Raw genomic sequence first — 22,286 nt, 5'->3', positions numbered from 1 at the left:
TAGCTTTCATGTGTGCCAGTCATGTCTGCATCAGGCACTGACCACAATGCCTTGAGACAGACATCATGTCTCAAGGAAGGAACCCTGATATGGTACCGGATATCAAATAACCCTAATATGGTACCGGATGTCAAAATTATAGTATAAAGCACCCTGCGCCCTAAGCTCGGATCCGTATAAAAAAATAGAAGGCACGTATCGTCCAACCTGGCTGAGGGGTTGATCACCCAAGGCCGCCTCCCACCCACCGAATCACGAAAGGGTGTACGAATACGGAGCACGCTACGCGTTATTTTGTGTCTGTGCATCGTAATCGTTTCTGGGCTTGTGAGTATTGCTTACTATATTGTATTAACCATTTCATATTTAGAGGTTGTTAAGTATATGTAGATGAATGACTAACTCCACCAGCTGTTCAAAGATAACCATAGAAGGATTGGCTACAGGAGGAGTTTTTATTATTGCTGTATTGGTTTTATTTGTTCTATTCTTTTTTTGCATGCTGCACTGTCTAAGACGAATCAGAGACAGTGATTTAATATAATCAAATTGCAGTTAATAAAGTTAGTAATTGGCTAAGTGCATTTAAGTCTCGGGCCTTCCTCCTTCGCAGCCCCAGTCCCTTGCCACAAAAAAACACCCCTAGACAATCCTCGAACCTCTGGTTCATCAATGGGAACAGGTAAATAACTTTTCCTTATTCACTTTCTCCACACCACTCATGATTTTATAGACCTCTATCATATCCCCCCTTAGTCTTCTCTTTTCTAAGCTGAAAAGTCCCAGTCTCTTTAATTTCTCTTCAGAAGTCAGAGGTCTGTCGAACAATCAAACAAGACAGGGGCCGGTGTGGCAGAGAGCCTTTACAAGTGCTGTGCATTGGACTTCGCTGCAGGGGAGCGGAGGGAGATTTGCACACCTGAGCCACTCTTGTTAGGTGTGGAATTGGAGGGACTGTCCCACACGGAGGGGCCGATGTGGAGGTTCTGATGCTCGTCACCATATTCAATCATCTTCTCCATCATAGTCTGTGGCTGTGCTCTGGGTATGGGATGGTCGAAAACCCCTGACTACTCCATGGCTGGAGGATTGTGCCCGTCAGCGATTCTAACCAACCTTCCAAACCATACGTAACACCTTCTACCATGCACAATGCCCCATTGGCAGACTCTGTGGGCAGCGGCTGCTGTGACAGGCCCTGGTAGCACATCGCTGATCAGCCTGGGCTAGCTGGGAGCTGGAGAAGGTCCTAGAGCAGCTGTGGAGATCCAGAAAGTGTGGCTAGGTGGGTCTGGCTACAAGAGAATCCCTGAGCTCTGTGCCTAACTTTGAGGATCTATGGATGCTGGGTCCCCCTTTTCATTCCTCAGGAAAAAGGGAAGGGATTTCCCCCTCCTGGAACCATCCAAGAGAAACTTCCATCTATGGAGTCTTGAAGAATTTCCATTTCCTGGCCTAACCCCTACAATCTTAATTCAGGGAAGTGGGGTGCCGGGGAGAAATCTGGTCTTATATTATGTCTCTTCTGTTGTACTTTATTATAGCAGCATCACAGATATGACAGCATCATTGTTACCACTTGGCCAGACTCATGGTAGCTACATACTGAACAGGGCTGACAAGCCCTGATTCCAGGAACAGAGCCTGCAGGAGGGCTGGTGCTGCAGGCCAGTTGTTTAGCATCATTACCCATCCCCTGGGATCTGGCCTCCTGCTGTTTGCCATTGGCTGAGGTGGGGTTAAAGCTGGTGCACATGAAGCCAAACAGCTGTGGTTCCCTGATGGCCAAGTAGCTCCCGAGGGAAGGTACAAACATGCTGAATAAAGGCAGCTGCCTCTCTATCTGAACACACACTGCCTGCTGCCCGTGCAACCTCTCCAGTGACTCCTTGTGCTTCAGGGTGACGACCTCTGGTGCCAGCGGCTCCCTTCTAGCAGGAACTGGGTACGTGGGCAGGTTTCACGGTCTGTAACATGCCAAGTGCAGGGCAAAGGCTGCAGGCTGTTTGCATTGGCAGCTGTTCTGTGCAGCGGCAGAGGACTCAGCTGGGCTGTCAGGGTGACTCAGAGGTGGACTGGAGGGCAGGCAGCACTAGGGAGCTTGGGATCCCTCCCTGACATCTGGCAATGATTTGCAGTAGGCTGTTTAAGCCACACAGCAATCTGACACGCACACAGAGCTCGGAGACTGACAGCCCTGATGCCCGGAGTCAGGCTTTCTCAAGTGGTTCCATTTCTACTGGTGCCAAGTGCCCTGGGCCCCCTTCTGCCAGGAAACCCTGCAAAATGTCAGTGACCAGCTTCCAAATCACACCAAGTGTATTGGCTCCTTGAAAGTCAATCAACAAATGCCTTTGAAAAGGTTTTTCTCCTGGCTTTGTTGTGAAGGCGGGAACTCAGAGCGGCGTTACTCTGTAGTAACAGGTCTCACAGGGCATGCTTCTGTTTGCTGACTGCCTGAAGGCTCCAGCATTTGTGTCCTAGAGTCACCCCTCAGAGTTACATACCACCAGTATCTCTGACTCTTTTCTCCTTCCCGAGCACTAAATATCAGGCCTTGTTGCTTTCCTTCTTGATCCTCACAGTCTTGGGATGGGTCCCAGGCTACCAAACGGCTGCTGGAAATGCTTTTGGCCCCTATGAGTAGTGGCAATGACCAGACAGCCTTCTGCAACCAAAGTTCTGGTCCATCTCAACAGGGAGAAGAAAGTTTAACGTGGGAGAATAGGAGGGTTTTCAAGCAACGGTCTGGACTTTTCTCTGACCCCAGCCCCCCACTCAGAGGGGGACTCAAACAGGCCAAGAGTCTTCAGCTTTCCCCAGCCATTTGCGAATATCTGGAAGATAATCGGGTGATACGTAAGAATCAGCATGGATTTTTGAAGAACAAATCTTGTCAAACCAACCTGGGGAGCAGGGTGGGGTTTGACAGGGTAACAAGTTTTGTGAACAGGAGGGAAGTGGTAGGGTGTGTCTAGACTACCTAGTTTTGTCGACAAAAGTGGACTTTTGTCGACAAAACAATACCAGCGTCTACACTACCGCGGAGTTCTGTCGACATAACGTCGACAGAACTCCGCGGTTTTGTCGACGCTGGTATACCTCGTTTTACGAGGCATAACACTTTCTGTCGACAGAACTCTGTCGACAGAAGGTGTTATTGCCTGTAACACTGCGTCCAGACTACGGAGTTCTGTCGACAAAGCGTCTTGCTTTGTCGACAGAACTCCATGTGTCTGGACGCAAATTGTCGACGGAAGTTTTGTCGACAGTATCTGTCGACAAAACTTCCGTCGACAAAACGCGGTAGTCTAGACGTACCCGTAGATGTAACATAATCTGGCCTTTAGTAAAGGTGTTGATAGAGTCTTGCATGAACAATGTAAGGAAACGCAACCTAGATGGAGCTCCTATTACATGGGTACATTACTGGTCACCCATTCCCAGAGACTAGTTACCAATGGTTCACAGTCATGCTGGAAGGGCATTATGCATGGAGTTTCACTGGGATATGTCCTGGGAGGGTTCTATTCAATATCTTCGTCAATGATTTTAGATATTGGCATAGAGACTACGCTTATTAAATTTGCAGGTGATACCAAGCTGGGAGGGGCTGCAAGTGCTTTGGAGGACAAGATCATAGTTCAAAATGATCTGGACAAACTGGAGAAATGGTCTGCGATAAACAGGATGAAAATCAATAAGGACAAATGCAAAGTACTCCACTTAAAAAGCAACAGCCAGTTTCACACATAAAAAATGGGAAATGACTGCCCAAGAAAAAGTATTCGGGAGAGGGATCCAGAGGTCATAATGGAGCACAGAAAAAAAAGAAGCAAACATGATTCTGGGATGCATTAGCAGGAGTGTTGTAAGTAAGACACCAGGGCTACATCTAGACTACATCCCTTTTTCGGAAAAGGGATGTAAATTAGACGTATTGCAATTGCTAATGAAGCGGGGATTTAAATCTCCCCCGCTTCATTAGCATAAAAATGGCTGCTGCTTTTTTTTGGCATGGAGCTTTGCCAGAAAAAAGCACCAGTCTAGATGCTGATCTTGCGGAAAATAAAGCCTTTTCCAAAAGATCCCTTATCCCTCTTGAAATAAGGGATAAGGGATCTTTTGGAAAAGGCTTTATTTTCCACAAGATCAGCGTCTAGACTGGCACTTTTCTCCGGCAAAGGTCCATGCCGAAAAAAAGTGGCAGCCATTTTTATGCTAATGAAGCGGGGGAGATTTAAATCCCCGCTTCATTAGCAATTGCAATACGTCTAATTTACATCCCTTTTCCGAAAAAGGGATGTAGTCTAGATGTAGCCCAGGAGTTATTCTTCTATTCTGCTGTACACTGATTAGGCTTCAGTGAGATTTTATGCCCAGTTCCGAGGGGTGCCACATTTCAGGAAAGATGTTAAGAAATTGGAGAAGGTCCAGAGAAGAAAACAAAAATTATTAAAAAAACGGCGAGGAGTCCTGTGGCACCTTATAGACTAACTGAAGTGTAGGAGCATAAGCTTTCGTGGGCAAAGACCCACTTCGTCAGATTCATGTAGTGGAAATATCCAGAGGCAGGTATAAATATGCAGGCCAGAATCAGGCTGGAGAAGATGAGGTGGATCCAATCAAGGAGGATGAGGCCCACTTCTAGTAGCTGATCTGGAGGTGTGAATTCCAAGAGAGGAGAAGCTGCTTTTGTAGTTAGCAAGCCATTCAGTCTTTGTTTAATCTGCCACTTTTGCAGATTCAGACTAACACGGCTACCCCTCTGATACTTAAAAATTATTAAAGGTCTAGAGAATATGAGCTATGAGGGAAGTTTGAAAGAACTGGATTTGTTTAGTCTGGAAAAGAGAAGACTGAGAGGGAACAAGATAGCAGCTTTCAAGTATCTAAGGGTATGTCTACACTACCCCGCTAGTTCAAACTAGCGGGGGTAATGTAGTCATCCGCAGTTGCAAATGAAGCCCGGGATTTGAATTTCCCGGGCTTCATTGCATGAAGCCGGCCGGCGCCATTTTTAAATGCCGGCTAGTTTGGACTCCATGCCGCGCGACTACACGTGGCACGGACTAGGTAGTTCAGATTAGAAGCCTAATCCGAACTAGCCTAATCCGAACTAGCTAGTCCGTGCCGCGTGTAGCCGCGTGGCACGGAGTCCAAACTAGCCGGCATTTAAAAATGGCGCCGGCCGGCTTCATGCAAATGAAGCCCGGGAAATTCAAATCCCGGGCTTCATTTGCAACTGCGGATGACTGCATTACTCCCGCTAGTTCGAACTAGCGGGGTAGTGTAGACATACCCCAAAAGATTGTCACAAGGAGTAAGGTTTAAAATTATTCTCTTTGACTTCTGATGATAGGTCAAGAAGCAATGGGCTTAAATTGCAGCAAGGGAGGTTTAAGTTGGACATTAGGAAAAAATTCGTAATGGTCAGGATGGTTAAGTACAGGAATAAATTGCCTAGGGGGGTTGTGGAATCCCTATCCTTGGACATACTTAAGAACCGTTTAGAAAAATACCAGTCAGGGATGGTCAGGACTGTGCTGAGAGTCCTGTAATGAGGGCAAGGGACTGGATTTGATGACCTCCCAAAGTCCCTTCCAATGCTATAATTCTATGAAATCCACTTCTTGCAAACGCTCATTGTACCTGAATAACCGGTGCTGAAGGTCTCTCTGTGCTAGCAAGTGAGAGCCCAGGGAATGAAAATGTTATATACTGAGCCCAGTACCTGTTATCACTCCAGATTCAGGCTACAGACTGACAGAACAGGACCTGTGGTTAAACCAGGAGAACTCTTAACCCAGGGACAGAGCTGCTACTAGACTTTTGCTTGCCGACAAGTAACACAGTGAGGGTGGAGATGGTGTGATATTTTCCGATTCTGAAAAAATCCAGATGACAGATGGGACCTTTCCTGTCCCGCTCTAACCTGGGAAATCATCTCTGAAAGGAGACCAAAAGAGAAAGAATGGGTTGCTAAAGAACAGTTGTGTCATTCTCGTGCCAAAATATGTCTTTGTAATACAAATATTACAAGACAAACTTTCATGACATGCATGTATCTCAAAAGCTAGCAGCAGAGTTGATGTAATCTTTACAGGTAGGAGCAATGGTAGCTTTCTTCCGTAATGGCTTTTTGTTAGGGAATATTTCAGGTTCAGAAATATTGCTTGCAATGGGTTTGTGATATTTCCTCTTCCATCAGTGAACAGTTTGATTATACTGTCTCCTGATAACTGACCAGAAGCTATTGCTAACATCTACAGCCAAAGCCATGAATATTATCCCTCTGAAATACCCATGCAAGGCTTTGCATAAGCCAGAGAGAACAGAACTAATATAATATATGGAGATATACCATCTCATAGAGCTGGAAGGGACCTTGAGAGGTCATCAAGTCCAGCCTTCTGCCCTCACAGCAGGATCAAATAGCATTCCTGACAAATTTGCCTCAGATGGCCCCCTCAAGGATTGAGCTCATAAACTGGGTTTAGCAAGCCAATACTCAAACCACTGAGCTAGCTTACCTCTAGTGGACACCTAGACCTACATCTAGACAGCAGTGCTATTTCAGGCTACCCACGGTATCCCAAAATAGTTATTCCATGTCTTTAAACGTGCCCGTTATTTTGAAATAGATTTCGAAATAACAGGCACGCTAGTCCATCGTCCCTGTAACCCTCATTCCACAAGGGTTAAGGGATGTTCCAGAATAGCACTTTGTTTCAAAATTAGATCGAAATGAGATACACAATTTGCATAGCTCTAATTCTGTAGCTTATTTCGACCTGCAAGTGCAATGTAGATGCATCCCATAGCGCTTTTATTGTTCACCCATTTGTAGTACCATACTCTTCAGAATTTTGCCTGAGGAGAAGATGCAGTTCCTGAATGGATGAGCAGACTTCTGCAGGATGACCAGACTTTCTGGATTCAGTCACCCGCGGAAAGGCAAAGCACTCCCCGTTTTCTCTAGGTGGGGGGGTTTCAGAGTGTATCACGGGGAGCATTCAAGGGAAGTTAATAAGGCCGAGTTGTGATTGAGATAAAATATGGAAATCTGGAGAGATGTATTCAAAACCTGGCCCTAAAAATGATTCTGTGGACTGCAAATAGGCAGTGACATAACTGGGATACTCAGAAGTGGAGAAAATAATGAAACTTTATAACAATATAAAATGAGGGAATGAAACACACTTATAAATAGCTTCCGTGCATGACACTAAGTACAATGGCCATTTTCCTCATGCACTTGCCATGTGTTTACCCACACATCATGATACATTGGGCCACACTCAGAAGGGGTGGGCCGGAAGGGATATTTTTTGGTGGGAAGGTCATCACGGTAAAATCACACAGTAGTCAAGCAGGTTTAATGTGCGTCTGGGATAAACTTTCTCTGGGAACATGTTAGACCAGAGGTGCACAGAGTGGGGCTTCTCCCACCTTTCTCTACAGCAACTCAGACTGATCACTGGATATTCGCCTGGATGGACTACAGGTCTAATGTAGTCTGGCAGTACTTGTTTTCCAATTGGTGGTGTAAATCCAATGCTAGATTTCTGCTGGTTTTTCTTGAGTTCCTGGGAGTCTCTAGAATTGCACTGAGAACAGAAAGATGTCTCGTTCATTATCAATTAATCTTTCTGTTCCTCTTCCTTTCAGGAAGGAAAATTCAAATCTCCTCTGACTTCTCTACTACATAATGTCAGCTGTCAATGACACCAAACTCAGTTCCGCAGTGTTCCTTCTCACTGGGATATCAGGGAATGAAGATGCACATCTCTGGATCTCCATCCCCTTCTGCTTCATGTATGGTATTTCGATAGTAGGCAATTCAGTCATTCTGTTCATTATAAAAGCAGACACAAGCCTCCATGAGCCCATGTACATTTTCCTTTCCATGTTGTCCATCACAGACCTTGGCTTATCAATTGTTACCATACCAACAATGCTGGGCATATACTTGTTTAACTCCAGGGAGATCAGCCGGGATGCCTGTTTTGCCCAACTGTTCTTTATCCACTCACTTCAATGCATTGAATCCTCTGTGCTCTTGCTCATGGCCTTGGACCGTTTCATCGCAATCCATGATCCTCTGAGATATGCGTCCATCTTAACCCTGCCGAGAATTGTCAAGATGGGACTGGTATGTGTGCTAAGAGGGGTGGTTGTAATACTTCCACTTCCCCTTCTCTTGAAAAGGTACCGATACTGTCAATCCAATGTCCTCTCCCATTCCTACTGCTTGCATCAAGAGGTCATGAAGCTGGCTTGTGCAGATATCAGAGTCAACATTATCTTGGGCTTGTTTACTAAGCTCTTAACGATGGGGTTGGACTGGCTGCTCATCTTCCTCTCCTATGTGTTGATCCTCAAAACAGTGCTGAGTGTTGCATCCCATGCAGAGACCTTCAGGGCCCTGAACACCTGCGTCTCCCACCTCTGCGCTGTCCTGCTCTTCTACACCCCAGACATCAGCTTGGTTGTGATGTACCGATTTGGTAATAGCTCTTCTCAGGCACTTCAGATTGTCCTGGGCTATATCTGCTTGCTGGTCCCACCCCTGATGAACCCAATCGTGTACAGCGTGAAAAGCAAACACCTTCGTGTGAGGATCATCAGGGTGTTCATCAAGTGAAGGGTCAATTCCTCACTCAACTCCATGTTGATGACACAGGAGACAAAGAACTTGTGCCAGGGCCACCTGTTCTGTCCTCAACCCATACATTCCAGATGACAAGAGCAACTGATCTCAACTCTGTAGACATAATTTCACATGGGGTTTAAGGCATAGACAATCGGTAAGGGTTCTATCTCCATCCACTCGTGGGGGAGGACAGGGCAATGCAGGAAGGAGAGCAAGGCAGGCAGAAGCAATTATAAAGTGACTGTTTTTTCAGAGATTTGGAGGACTGGTTGGATGTTGACCCAAAAAGAACCATATTGGTGGCTGTTTCAATCTCAGAATTCCTGTTGCTACACTCGTTAACTAGGAGGGATGTGTACGACAGGTTGAATCACAGAAATCCCTTTGAGACTGTCACCTGAGGGGCTAGTCATACCTGCCCACCTTCCCGCCTGCCTACCTTCCTGCTCAGGGAACCCACCACCTCCTCCTGTGGATCGGAATCTCTGCTTTTCCCCAGCAAAATCAAAGTATTGAGGTAATAGCATCCCAGTAGAGTAACACAGACTCTGAGAACAGCTCATCTCTCCAACAACACCCAAGAACACAGCCCCAGTGGGACCAAAACCCCAATTCAATTGGTCTGACTCTATATGGGTATGTCTACACTACCACCCTAGTTCGAACTAGGGTGGTTAATGTAGGCAATCGAAGTTGCAAATGAAGCCCGGGATTTAAATATCCCGGGCTTCATTTCCATCTTGCCGGGTGCTGCCATTTTTAAATCCCCATTAGTGCGGATTCCGTGCCCGCGGCTACACGTGGCACGGAGTAGGTAGTTTGAATTAGGTAGTTCCACGAGGTGTACCGGTAGTTCGAATTAGAAAGCCTAATTCGAACTACCTACTCCATCCCACGTGTAGCCGCGGGCAGGGAGTCCACACTAATGGGGATTTAAAAAATGGCGGCACCCAGCAAGATGCAAATGAAGCCCAGGATATTTAAATCCCGGGCTTCATTTGCAACTTCGATTGCCAACATTAACCACCCTAGTTCGAACTAGGGTGGTAGTGTAGACATACCCTATGAAAGTTGTACAGAGAAAGCTCGTAAAGTTTGCTCACTTTATCTGTGTGAGAGAGATACGCACATTTCCTCCCACCCAGGTAACAGTTATTTAGACGGGGTTTAATAATAAACAAAAGTGATTTTTATTAAGTACCAAAACTAGGATTTCTGTGGCTGCACGTGATGACAGACAGATCAAAGTAAGTCACTAAGCTAAAATAAAAGAAGCCAGCCAAGCCTAATACACTAGGCATGTCTACACTAGGAAACTATTTCAGAATAACTGAAATTGATTTAATAACTCCCAAAATAACAAAATTGAAATAGCATCTCCACACTAAAGTTAATGCCTCAAAATTAGTCTTAGGCAGACTCCGTTAGTGTGGATGCGCTACCTCGACTTAGAGCCCCAGGGAGACCATGTCTAGACTACAAGCCTCTTTTGAAAGAGAGCGTCTAGACTACAAGCAGATGTTTTGAAGAAGCGAGCCGCTTTTTCAAGAGTCTAGATGCTCTCTTTCAAAAAAGCACCATTTGCATTCAATAGCACCTTTTTACGAAAGAGTAATTCCAAAAAAAAGGCGTTATTCCTCATAAAATGAGGTTTACCATGATCAAAAACCCTGCAGTGTTCTTTCAATTTACTTTCAAAAGAATGCAGCAGCAGAATAGACACAGAGGAAGTTTTTTTCGAAAAAAGGCCACTTTTTTCAATAAAACCCTGTAGTCTAGATGCACCCTGAGTAGTTCCAGTGATTTTGTTTCCAGGTGCTTTCATGTATCCTCTCAGGGTGGAGAGCAGTCTGCAAAGCAGCTGAAGACCATCATAATTTGCCTCCCATTCCATAATAGAATTTCCACAGGGTGGGAAGCCTTTGTCCCATGCCCCCAACACCCTTTCAAAAAATACCAAATTCAAGATGGATTCCAGCACAAGATGTCATGATCACATGTCTTTGTAGGATCAATCACAGTTTCGAATGTATAGGGAAAAATACTATTCACAGATCATTGTCTTGAGCACTGGGTCATTAAGTTCTTTATGTGCTACTAATGTCTTTCATTAGGGATGTGTCTACACAGCACTCTTAATTCAACATAAGTTACACAATTTGTGCTACGCAATTTGTGTAGTTTATTTTGAAGTTATTCAGAAATAGCTTATTTTGAAATCTGGCACTGTCTATACAGTGCCAGATTTCAAAATAAACCATTATTCCGACAAGTCCCTTAACCCTCATGGAATGAGGGTTACAGGAATGTGGAATAGCACACTCATTATTTTGAAATATATTTCAAAATAACGGGTGCATTTAAAGACACGGAATTGCTATTTTGGAATACTTCCAGTATCCCAAAATAGCGCTGCTGTCTAGACCTAGCCTAGAAGACCTAGATTAATAAACAGGCTGGCACTTTACATTTCTAAATGCACATTCAAGAAAGATGCATGCATACAAATAGAACATACCCATTCAAGAATTTACAGGCTCTTGAATGATAGGTGACTTGCCCTGTTTTGCATTATGTATATTTGAACTATGCATATAATATTTTTAAAAAGCCATTTCTATAAAAATATGGGGGTGAAGCATCACAATGTGGATATTGTTTCTGATTACACTGGCTTGTCACTATCTCATGTCTGGTTAAACATGCAGGGGCCATGATAAGAGCTAAAAGTTCTTCTGCAATCAGGCTGTGTCTACACTACATGCCTCTGTCGGCAGAGGCATGTAGATTAGGGTTGTAGGCAAAGGTAAATGAAGCCACGATTTAAATGATCGCGGCTTCATTTACATTTATATGGCTGCCGCGCTGAGCTGACAAACAGCTGATCAGCTGTTTGTCGGCTCGCCGCTAGTCTGGACGTTCCCCCTGTCGACATCAAAGCCCTTTGTCGGCAGCCCCGTTATTCCTCGTGGAATGAGGTTTACCGGGGCTGCCGACAAAGGGCTTTGATGTCGACAGGGGGAACGTCCAGACTAGCGGTGAGCCGACAAACAGCTGATCAGCTGTTTGTCGGCTCAGCGCGGCAGCCAGGTAAATGTAAATGAAGCCGCGATCATTTAAATCGCGGCTTCATTTACCTTTGCTGAATAAACAAATCTACATGCCTCTGCCGACAGAGGCATGTAGTGTAGACGTACCCTCACAGTCCTGGCCTTTCCTGAGCGCTCTGGGTGCCGCATAATCTCTGAGGGCTGCACTACTTGTGGGACTATCAGAGGGGCACAGAAACCCACCTTCAGTCATATCAGCAGCCCCATAGGGACTTGACCAGAGTAGGCTGTGCTCTTGGAAGCTGTTACCACCAGGTGGGGGTCAGCTCATTGTGTCTGTCCCTTTATGGTTCCTTAAAATGTGGTTAGCTTTTTTGACTGAGAGGATGTTTTCAGAGAACTATCCACAGTGACTCCTACATCTCTTCCTTGTGAAGTAACAGCTAATTTAGAACTATCATTTTGTGTCTAGTTAAATAATGTTTCCCAGGGAGTAATGCCAACACTGAATTTCATCTTCCATTTTCCTTCCCACAGAGACAGTCTGGTGAGATCCCATTGTAACTCTTCAGTGTGCTGTGGACTTAAGTATATTGAATAATCATGTCTTAGAACATTTTGCCATTCCTTTTACCAGATCATTTATGAATATCTGGAGGAGCATTGGTCCCAATACAGATCTTTATGAGACACCACCAGTTTTCTCTCCATTTTGAACACTGTCCATTTATTCCAACCCTTTATTTCTTGTATTTAAACAGATAGTGATTAATAAGGGAACATTTCTTCCATGACTTCATACATTTCTTAACAGTCTTTAGTGAGCGATGTTAAGTCCAAGTACTTCTGAATACCCAAGTACACTGTTTCCTCTGGATCACCCCTGCCTACATGCTGTTGGCCCACTCAAAGAATTCTAATAGATTGATGAGGAGTGATTTCCCATGCAAAGGAGATGTTGACACTTCTCCAGAAAATGTTGTTAATACAGGTTGTAGCTCCAAAATCCAGGATTCTCTGGTCTGGCAACATCTGTGGGAATGGGGCCCACTGGGAGGCCAGTGGCAGGACTGACAGGTCAGCTGCAGTGGGGCAAGTGCCAGCAGGGGCAGATGACCATTTTGCGGGGTCCAGGGCAGCATAATTTCGCGGGGCCTCCCTTTGCCATGGTGCATGTGCGGGGCTTTCTGAAGCGCAGGGCCCGGGGCGGCCGCCCTGCTCGCCCTGCCCTATATCCGCCCCTGAGTGCCAGGGAGGGCCAGCAGTGACTGGGAAACTCTACACCGAACCAGCTGAGGAGAGGCTGGTGGTGGCCAGGAGGCCCGCAGCCAGACTGGCTGCAGGGGAGCTCCAGTCAGGCTGGTAGTTAGTGAGTAGGGGCCAGGAAGCTGAAGCTGGGAGCCCCGGCCGGGCAGGAAGGTGTAACCCAAGTGGCAGAGGGGAGGCAGTGGCTGATAGCCCAGCTGGGCAGGGGCAGAGCCCATAGCGGGGCTGACAGCTAACGGAGGAGTTTTGACCTCCCCTGGTCCAGCAAACTCTGTGTTTCAGGACCACTCAGGTCCGGAGGGTGCCAGACCAGGGAGGTTCAAACTGTACATGTGTCAGGTAATTCTGTTTTTTACTATAGTTTCAACCAATTTGCCTGGTGTTGAAATGAGGACTACACACATGTAATTAATGGGATTGCCTGTGGAGCCATTTTAACAATCAGCATCACATTAGCTCTTTGCTAGTCATCTGGTGCAGAGGCTGTTGTAAGTGATAGGTCACACACCACAATTATTAATTCCGGAATTCGATACTTGAGTTCTGTTGTAACTCTGAGGAGAATATTATCTGGTCCTGGTTACTTACTACTGTCCAACTACCAGTTTGTCCCATGGTGGGAGCCCTTGGAAATGCGGAGCCCCCTATCTGGTCAGCTGAGGTGGCCTCAACTGATGACACAGCCAGGTTCTCCAGGTTCTGCTATCATCCCACGTGACAGCAGATCTCGCTATATACCCAATTGGGCTACTTCAGCGCTGTACCAAACCACTTTGGACAAGCAGGAGATAACAGCCCATTCTGCAGCCTGCCAGATTTCCTAGCAATAAACAAAACACAAAATAAGCCTAACTTACTATAAGCTTTGATTAGCAATTTTGCACCCTGACTGATACAAATATTTCACCAACTTTTCACATGCGGATTAGAAATCACTTTAGCCAGGGACCCCTTTCTTCTCCCCCAGTTCATTCTTCTATTCCACTGGTGTTTCCATGAATTATCTGGTGTGGGGAACGAGACCAAAAAGTGATGTCACACCCCACATTAGAGTGTGAATAAATACAGGTACAAAAATGGAGTTCAGTGTCATGTGATCTGGTCACGTGCCCTTGCATCCCTAGTTGGGTACTATCAGCCATTATCCATAGACTGCTGCGGCCTTATTTCCACTAATGGCCCATTACCCTGAGTTGGCCCTTCATAACCAGACTGCAAGTATTTTGCCTAGTGGTTGTCACCCAGCTGTAATAACATTTTAAATACATTTTAAATTGTAGTTACTCAGACAGCAGTTCAGCAATGCTATTAGTTATCAGGGGCCAGGATTCACTGTCCCGATGTCCTCACATGTCTGTCTCTGTCGATGATGATAACCAGAAGGCTGCTTGCGTGTGTGCTCAGTGATGTGTGTTGGGTAGACTAGTGCATTTAGGGTACGTCTAGGCTACCGGGTTTTGTCGACAGAAGTTTTGTCGACAGTATCTGTCGACAAAACTTCTGTCAACAAAGGGTGTCCAGACACATTGAGTTCTGTTGACAAAGCAAGCTGCTTTGTCGACAGAACCCTGTAGTCTAGACGCAACCCTACAGGCAATAACACCTTCTGTCGACAGAACTCTGTCGACAGAAGGTGTTATGCCTCGTAAAATGAGGTATACCAGTGTCGACAAAACTGCTGAGTTCTGTCGACGTTATGTCGACAGAACTCAGTGGTAGTGTAGACGCTGGTATAGTTTTGTCGACAAAAGTGGACTTTTGTCAACAAAACTCAGTAGCCTAGACACACCCTTAGTCTCCACAGCAGACTCCAAGGGTACGTCTACACTACATGCCTCTGTCGGCAGAGGCATGTAGATTTGTTTATTCAGCAAAGGTAAATGAAGCCGCGATTTAAATGATCGCGGCTTCATTTACATTTACATGGCTGCCGCGCTGAACCAACAAACAGCTGATCAGCTGTTTGTTGGCTCGCCGCTAGTCTGGACATTCCCCCTGTCGACATCAAAGCCCTTTATCGGCAGCCCCGGTAAACCTCATTCCACGAGGAATAACGGGGCTGCCGACAAAGGGCTTTGATGTCGACAAGGGGAACGTCCAGACTAGCGGTGAGCCGACAAACAGCTGATCAGCTGTTTGTCGGCTCAGTGCGGCAGCCATGTAAATGTAAATGAAGCCGCGATCATTTAAATCACGGCTTCATTTACCTTTGCCTACAACCCTAATCTACATGCCTCTGCCGACAGAGGCATGTAGTGTAGACACAGCCCAAGAGATTCCCCAAAGACCACAAATCAGGTAAGGATCGAAGGCGCCAGGCTAGGTTTATTGTTAAGCAAATTTCATTAATAGTTGTCAATAGACTCTACAGAACCACTGTGCATTTGTACCCCGTAACAGTGGAATGGCTCAACACAATGGAACACTTCCATTGTCTCCATGGCCATTCAAAGACTGTCCCCCAAGACACCACATTATATACAGAGACAAACAAACCTCGGTGACTCGTGTCGCTAGATATCTAATGTTGATGTTGATGACCCTGCACCAACAAAAAATGGACTTCGCCACCACCACCTGAAACACAATCCCCACTTTTTGCATTGTTTTAATGGGAAAATTGACCCCACAAAGCACGTTTTCGCTTAGCATGAACATTTTCAGAAATGCATCTATCGGTTTAAATGCGGAATTACTGTATCTGAATGGACCAGTGTCAGAAGCCAGGACACCGGGCTAGATAGACCATTGGTCTGAATGATATGGCTGTTTGCATAGTATGAAATGATTCCACGCATGTTTGGGCTGGTACAGACAGGCCATTTCCATGGGGTGCCAGTGTTATAGAGCTGGCTGAGCACCCCCCCAGCAGGCTTTCAAGGGCTGCCCAGTGAGGGAGGCAGATGGAGACAAGTGCTGCCACCTAGGGGTGTGGTGCTGTATGGCAAGGAATAGAATCTCTTGGGTTGAGCTAGAGCTGGATTGGAAAACAGAGTTTTTTCAGCCCATGAACAATTGGGATCCAATCCAAATCTTTCCTTTCCCTCCTTTTTCGGGATGGGTTTTCATAGAAAATGGGTATTTCTTTTTCTCTGAAATCTCAAGAGCCAGGATGTTGCCCAGCTGCCTGGATCCCCACGAGAAGTGAGAGGCCTTTCATCCGCCTCTCCCTTGAAACATAAATGAAGGTGGCTGTCACCAAGTCATTGTCTGCATTCTGGATGTGGAAGGTGGAAATCTCCCATGGAGTATGGCTGGGCAAGTGTGTCCATCACCTACTCTAAGTAGCCTTCCCATCTCTGTGCAGCCCCTTGCACCCTGTACAACACCCTTTCAGGAGATCCTACAGGAAGAGGCTACTGTGACAAGCCCTGGTAGCGCATCTGTGATCAGCTTGTGCTAACAGGGAGCTGGAAAATGTCCAATAGCAGCTCAGCAAGCCCAGAGCTTGTGCATGGCTGGGCCTGTCTACCAGTGGTTCACTGAGCTCAGTGTCTAACTCTGGGGATCTCTGGATCCCCCTTTTCATTCCTCAGGGAGAAGGGAAGGTCTCTCCCCTCCTGGAGAGGGATATTCCCATGTACAGGGCACTGTAGAATAGCCTTTCCCATGCCTGCACAATGGGTTTGCTTGTGATGAAGAAATCTAGTCCTATATTATTACTCCATATTATTTTAATTTATTTCAGCAGAAGCACAGTTGTGCAAGTATCATTGTTATCATGTGGTCACACATGAAGCCAAGCAGCTGAGGTTCCCTGATGGCCAAGTGGCCCCCAAGGGAAGGTACAAACATGCTGCATAAAGGCAGTTGCCTCCCTAGCTGAACACACACTTCCTGCTGCCCATGCAACTACACTGATGGCTCTTTGTCCGTTAGAGTGAAGACCTCTGGTGCCAGCGGCTCCCTTCTAGCAGGAACTGGGTACGTGGGCAGGTTTCACTGTCTGTAACATGCCAAGTGCAGGGCGAAGGCTGCAGGCTGTTTGCATTGGCAGCTGTTCTGTGCAGCGGCAGGGGACTCAGCTGGGCTGTCCGGATGACAGTGATAGGGCTGGAGGGCAGGCAGTGCTAGGTAGCATGGGCACCCTCCCCTACATCTGCTCTGCCCATGCGTCACAGAGATCGGACATTCAAAGTAAGCTCAGGGTGTTAAAACTCTGAAAGCCCAGGTCAGGATTTCGCAGTGCGTCTGCCTTTTAGCAATGCTGTGTGCTCTGTGCCCAATCCTGCCATGGACTGAGAAAGAGGTAACCACACAAAGTATGGGTGACCATTTCCCAAATCCTCTTGCCAGTATTTCCTCTTAGAAATGTAATCAGCGAATGCATTTGAAAAAGTGTTCATCTCTGCCTTGATGTTGAAGGCAGGAATTCAGAGCTGAGTTGCTGTCTTGTGACAGGTTCAAATGGGGGCAGATTTCTTCTTTCCTGACTATGGACTCCAGCATTTCTGCCCCGTAGGTACCCCTCAGTGTTACAGGGCTACCGGCATCACTACCTGTCTGATCTGGGAGTGCCTGATGTCAGGCTCGTAGCCTTCCCTCTCGTGGGGTGTAATCCTGGAATGCAGTCAGACTAGATCCTGTGGGTCGACTGTGTTTGCTTGTAGGTTTGGGTGAGTTTGGCACCTGTGGTTCTTCCCTTTGGGGGGGGCCTAGCAGTGAGACAAGTGACCAGTCGTCCTTCTAGTACATAAATACTATGTAATCTGAACAGCAGGAATAAAGTGTCACACGGGAGAATTAAAGGGGGTCCAAACAACAGTCTAAGTCTCTGTTCCCAGCCCCTCCCACTCTGACAGGGATACAGGCAGGCCAAGGGCCTTCAGCCTTCTCCAGACGTTAATGTGCCTGTCAGTCTGAAGAGCTTCTCAGCAACAGCTGCCCCACCTCTGGGCAGACTCCCAGGGTACGTCTAGACTAAAAGCTTTTGTCGACAAAGATCATCTACACTACATCCAGTTTTGTTGACAAAGCAAGCTGCTTTGTCGACATGACAATGTAGATGCAAAGGACAGTGCAGATGCAATAACGCCTTCTGTCAACAGAACTCTGTCGACAAAAGGCGTTATTCCTCATAGAATGAGGTTTATAGACGTCGACAAAACTGCTGAGTTCTGTCAACATTATCTTGACAGAACTCAGTGGCAGTGTAGACACAGGTATAGTTTTGTTGACAAAAGTCCACTTTTGTCGACAAAACCCCGTAGTCTAGACACACCCCCAGTGCAGGCAGAACAAGCAGGGTAACATGGCTGGATCCAAGAAAATGCTCTTCCCAGCATGTAGCTCTGTTGTGGTCTCTCATCCACCCTGATGGGCGCTCTGAGCAACAGCTTTACCTGAGCTTTTCTGCCTTCCTGCCTGTTGTCCAGTAGCCTGCTCTTGAGCTAAGAAGAGCCAAACTGGTTTAACCCAATAGAGCTCCAACATGAACATCCAAAGTAGCGCTACAGCAAACATCTCAAACATAGATTTTAACATATGCATTCATTAGTACAGCTCAGCTCCAGATCTGTCCTAAGGCCCTTCCTGGGTGGTACAAAATGCATGAATACCATAGATTAACAGAGAGAAAGGCAGAGAGAGATCAAGAGAGAGAGAGAGAAAGATGAGCAATAAGTCCCATTTCCAGGGATGCTCATGCACGTAACTTTGAAATCCATTTCCTGCCAACCCTCCTCACACCTAATCTAGTTTGTCAGTGACTCTCTTCCTATTTGTGGTGTAAATCCAAGACTAGGTTTTTTCTGATCTTCCTTGAGTTCCTGGGACTTTCTAGACATGTGCCGAGAGCAGAAAGATACCTGAACGTTTCCCATTCTTTTTCCTTTCAGGGAGGAAAGTTCCAAACTTCTCAGACCTGCCCCATTCATGATGTCAGCTGTCAATGACACCTCATTCACACATGCAGTGTTCCTCCTCACTGGGATACCTGGGCATGAAGACGTCCATATCTGGATCTCCATCCCCTTCTGCTTCGTGTATGTGATTTCGATAGTAGGAAATTCCTTCATTCTGTTCATTATAAAAACAGACCCTAGCCTCCATGAGCCCATGTACCTTTTCCTTTCCATGTTGGCCCTCACAGACCTTGGTTTATCGATATCCACCATACCGACAATACTGGGCTTTTTCCTGTTTAACTCTAGGGAGATCAGCATCAATGCGTGTTTTGCCCAGCTGTTCTTCATCCACACACTTTCATTCATTGAATCCTCAGTGCTCTTGGTGATGGCCTTTGACCGCTTTGTGGCAATTTGTAGCCCACTGAGGTATACTTCCCTCTTAACTCTGCCGAGAATCGCAAAGTTGGGATTAGTTTGCATGCTCAGAGGGGTTGCTGTATCATTCCCATTTCCTTTTCTCCTGAAGCGGTTCCAATACTGCCGATCCAATGTCCTCTCCCACTCTTACTGCCTGCACCAGGACGTCATGAAGATGGCTTGTTCAGATATCAGAGTCAACCATGTCTACGGCTTGTTTCTTACAGTCTCTACAGTGGGATTGGATTCACTGCTCATCTTCCTCTCTTATATGATGATCCTCAAAACAGTGCTGAGTGTCGCATCCCGCACGGAGTGCCTCAGGGCCCTGAACACCTGTGTCTCCCACCTCTGTGCCGTCCTGCTCTTTTACACCCCAGACATTGGCCTGTCTTTGCTACATAGATTTGGGAATGGTTCTAACTTGTTTCAGGTTCTCCTGGGCTACATCTATCTGCTGGTCCCACCTCTGATGAACCCGATTGTGTACAGCGTGAAAAGCAAACACCTTCGTGCGAGGATCATCAGGGTGTTTGTCAAGTGAAGGGTCGATTCAATACCACGTCTCAGGTCTGGTGACACAGGACATGAAAAACACAGGCCACCATCACTTGTTCCACCCTGGTCCCTTTTATCAGGCTGAGATTTACTCAGTAGAGAAATCATCAGATGGGTTGTGTGGCCTGGAGAAATGGAAGAGGGGTTGGTGTGGGAACACAGCACACAGAGTGAGGGGGTGAAGGAGACCTTAGAGGGCAGCAGCGTTTCCAAAGTAAGTGTGTACATGGAGAGCTAGGTGAGCAGTGCAATGGTCACATAAATAGCTACCTAGGCGGTGGCTCCAACTTCAAAATTCCTGATGCTACAGACAATAAAGAGACGGGAGGTGGCTGTTGTTTCCCATGACACCTGGCCTTTCCCTGGCCTGTCTCTGGTTAAACATTCAGGGGCCATGAAACAAGCTGCGGAGCTGTTCCCACCACCCTCTGAGCCAACCGAGGCTGAGCAGAGCTGTGTGTGTGAGGGAGAGACTGGCATACAGACATGGGGGTTCCGGCAAAGGACTTAGACCCAGATTCTATGCACCTCCCTGCCTATGTGCTGCCCCAGATGCTTGGAAAGGTTGGAAACATTCCCCAGCTCCCCAAGAGAGGCACAGCTAGCTCCTCTCCCAACCTGGCCCAGTCAGTGTAGCGTGACCCCCTTTTCAAAATCCAAGCAGGACACCTACCCGAGCTTCATCCCCCTCTGTGACCTGGCATCCCCCTCTGTGACCTGGGCCCACCCCTTGTCTTTCCTCTTTAGTCCCCACCCTCTGCTCCTCTCCTTCCCCAAGACTTCATCCTCCTCATTACCTGAGGTGCCCCTCCCTGCAGGTCTGAGGCCAGAGTTGGCCATAGTAAGGGTTGCCCAGGGAACCAGAGCCACTATGTGGAGTATCAGGCCCTACTTGTGTCCTGGGCAGAGAGAAGCCCCCACAACCATTTTCACCCCCCTCTAATGTGGGGGGTGCAATTGAGGGAAGGTAAAAAATTTGAAGCTCCACACAACAGCCTGCCCACTTCACAGCATCCCTTCCCACAGCGTCCTTCTGACATGGCCAGGGGGATGGAACCTGTGGGGAAGTGCACGGGCAGATGCCAAGGCCTGGTGGGAAGAGATGGGGCAGAGCTTACCACAAGCTGGCTTTGTCCTGACAGGGGATGAGACCCTCAGGGGAACTGGAGGAGCAGGGGGAAGGAGCCTCCTGGGAAGAGATGGGGCAGTTTATGGGATCTGAGGGGGAAAAGATGGCGCAGCATGTGGAACCGAAAGCTGACGCCAGCACGCCAGGTGGGAGGGGGATCCTGAGTGCAGGAGGAGAGTGGAGCCAGTGGGCAGGAGTGCCCGTTTTTTGGAGAAGACAAATAAATGCAGCCCCTCAAAGGGGGCTTTTGCTTTAAGTACCCCAAGAAGAGAGTCAGTCATTGCAAGGACCTTACATGGAAGAGCAGGGTGGGCTGTGCTCTTGGGAGCCGACACCAACAGGGAGAGGTCGGCCCAGCCCCTGGGCTGCTATAAGCTCCACTGAGGCAGGGGGAGATCAGACCCCTGTAACTAGCAGAGATCCTTCCCCCACCCCCAGCCATCCCTGCTCTCTGCAGCACAGAGGGGAGCTCGGTTGGCACAACAGAGGACCCAGCCTGGCCTGTCACCCGTCAGATGCTGTGGTCTGGGTGCAGCTCTCTGACTCGGGGCAGCTGGATTTGATTCCCTCACAGGGGCGGAGGGAGAATCAATAAATCCCAGGAGTTCGGATACTCTGTGATCTGAGAACCGGGCTATGGGAGGTTTGCATAGAAGAATGCACCTGACCACAGCTTCCTGTGAGAGTTGGTCCCTGTGGTCTAAGCAGGTGTACTCTGGGGTCACGGTGAGGGCTGGGTAGTGGATTTCGGAGGGGAGTGCTGGAGCATCCCAGGTATATACACTGGCCAAGAAGAATGGGGATTGTCACTGTAAAACTGGGATAGATGGTCCCTTTTCCCTCTAAAACTGGTCCTCTCTTGTCTTGGGGAGGGGAGGTTTGACAATTGTCCCACTCTTTAAAATGGGGATGACATCCCATAATAGTTAAACATCACCAAGCAGGCCCAATTAAACATCACAGACCTGGTTCTGGAGCTGGAGAAACAGAACGGGCCCCGCTTACACTCTTGTGGGAAACCAAGGAGCTGTTGGGTCCCAGCCTAGATTGCTGTGTCTCCAAGAGCATCCCCACACCCCTTTCTTGTGCAAGGAGCCTTTGCTGAAACCTGCCTGAGCCTGGGCCCAGTCACCATTGTGCTCAGCCGTGTCCGCGTGACAGGGCCATGGCGTGAAGCTGAGCTTCGCCCTCAGATGGCTTTCTTGCTTCCAGACATGTCGGATAAGCCCCCTTGTTGCTCCATTGTTTGTGAGGCCCACTCAGGCTCCGTGGCTTGGGGCTGTGCTGAAACTCCCAGCATTCCCATGACACTCCAACATGCCCCTCAGAAATCCACTACCTACCCCTGCTCTCATCCCTGA

At 47.4% G+C, this 22,286-nt stretch overlaps 2 protein-coding genes across 2 annotated transcripts; both read left to right on the top strand.

Annotated features, from left to right (window-relative positions):
- The first annotated feature begins 7,711 nt into the window (after positions 1 to 7,711).
- LOC102455830 (olfactory receptor 51G2-like) lies at positions 7,712 to 8,647 on the top strand. Its single transcript, XM_006132521.3, has one exon. It carries the CDS (start codon positions 7,712 to 7,714, stop codon positions 8,645 to 8,647), a length of 936 nt encoding a protein of 311 aa, XP_006132583.2.
- A 10,199-nt stretch (positions 8,648 to 18,846) lies between these two features.
- On the top strand, positions 18,847 to 19,782 carry LOC102456074 (olfactory receptor 51G2-like). The gene has a single exon (XM_006132522.3). The coding sequence runs from the start codon at positions 18,847 to 18,849 to the stop codon at positions 19,780 to 19,782; it is 936 nt and encodes a 311-aa protein (XP_006132584.2).
- Positions 19,783 to 22,286: the final 2,504 nt, after the last annotated feature.

The sequence above is a fragment of the Pelodiscus sinensis genome, chromosome 1, assembly GCF_052426305.1.
Source record: "Pelodiscus sinensis isolate ZL-2025 chromosome 1, ASM5242630v1, whole genome shotgun sequence".
NCBI lineage: Eukaryota > Metazoa > Chordata > Testudines > Trionychidae > Pelodiscus > Pelodiscus sinensis.
This window is presented reverse-complemented; position numbering and strand designations above follow the sequence as displayed.

Coding starts and splice junctions, on each gene's coding strand:
- LOC102455830 (XM_006132521.3), top strand. CDS start 7,712: ATGTCAGCTGTCAATGACACCAAACTCAGTTCCGCAGTGTTCCTTCTC.
- LOC102456074 (XM_006132522.3), top strand. CDS start 18,847: ATGATGTCAGCTGTCAATGACACCTCATTCACACATGCAGTGTTCCTC.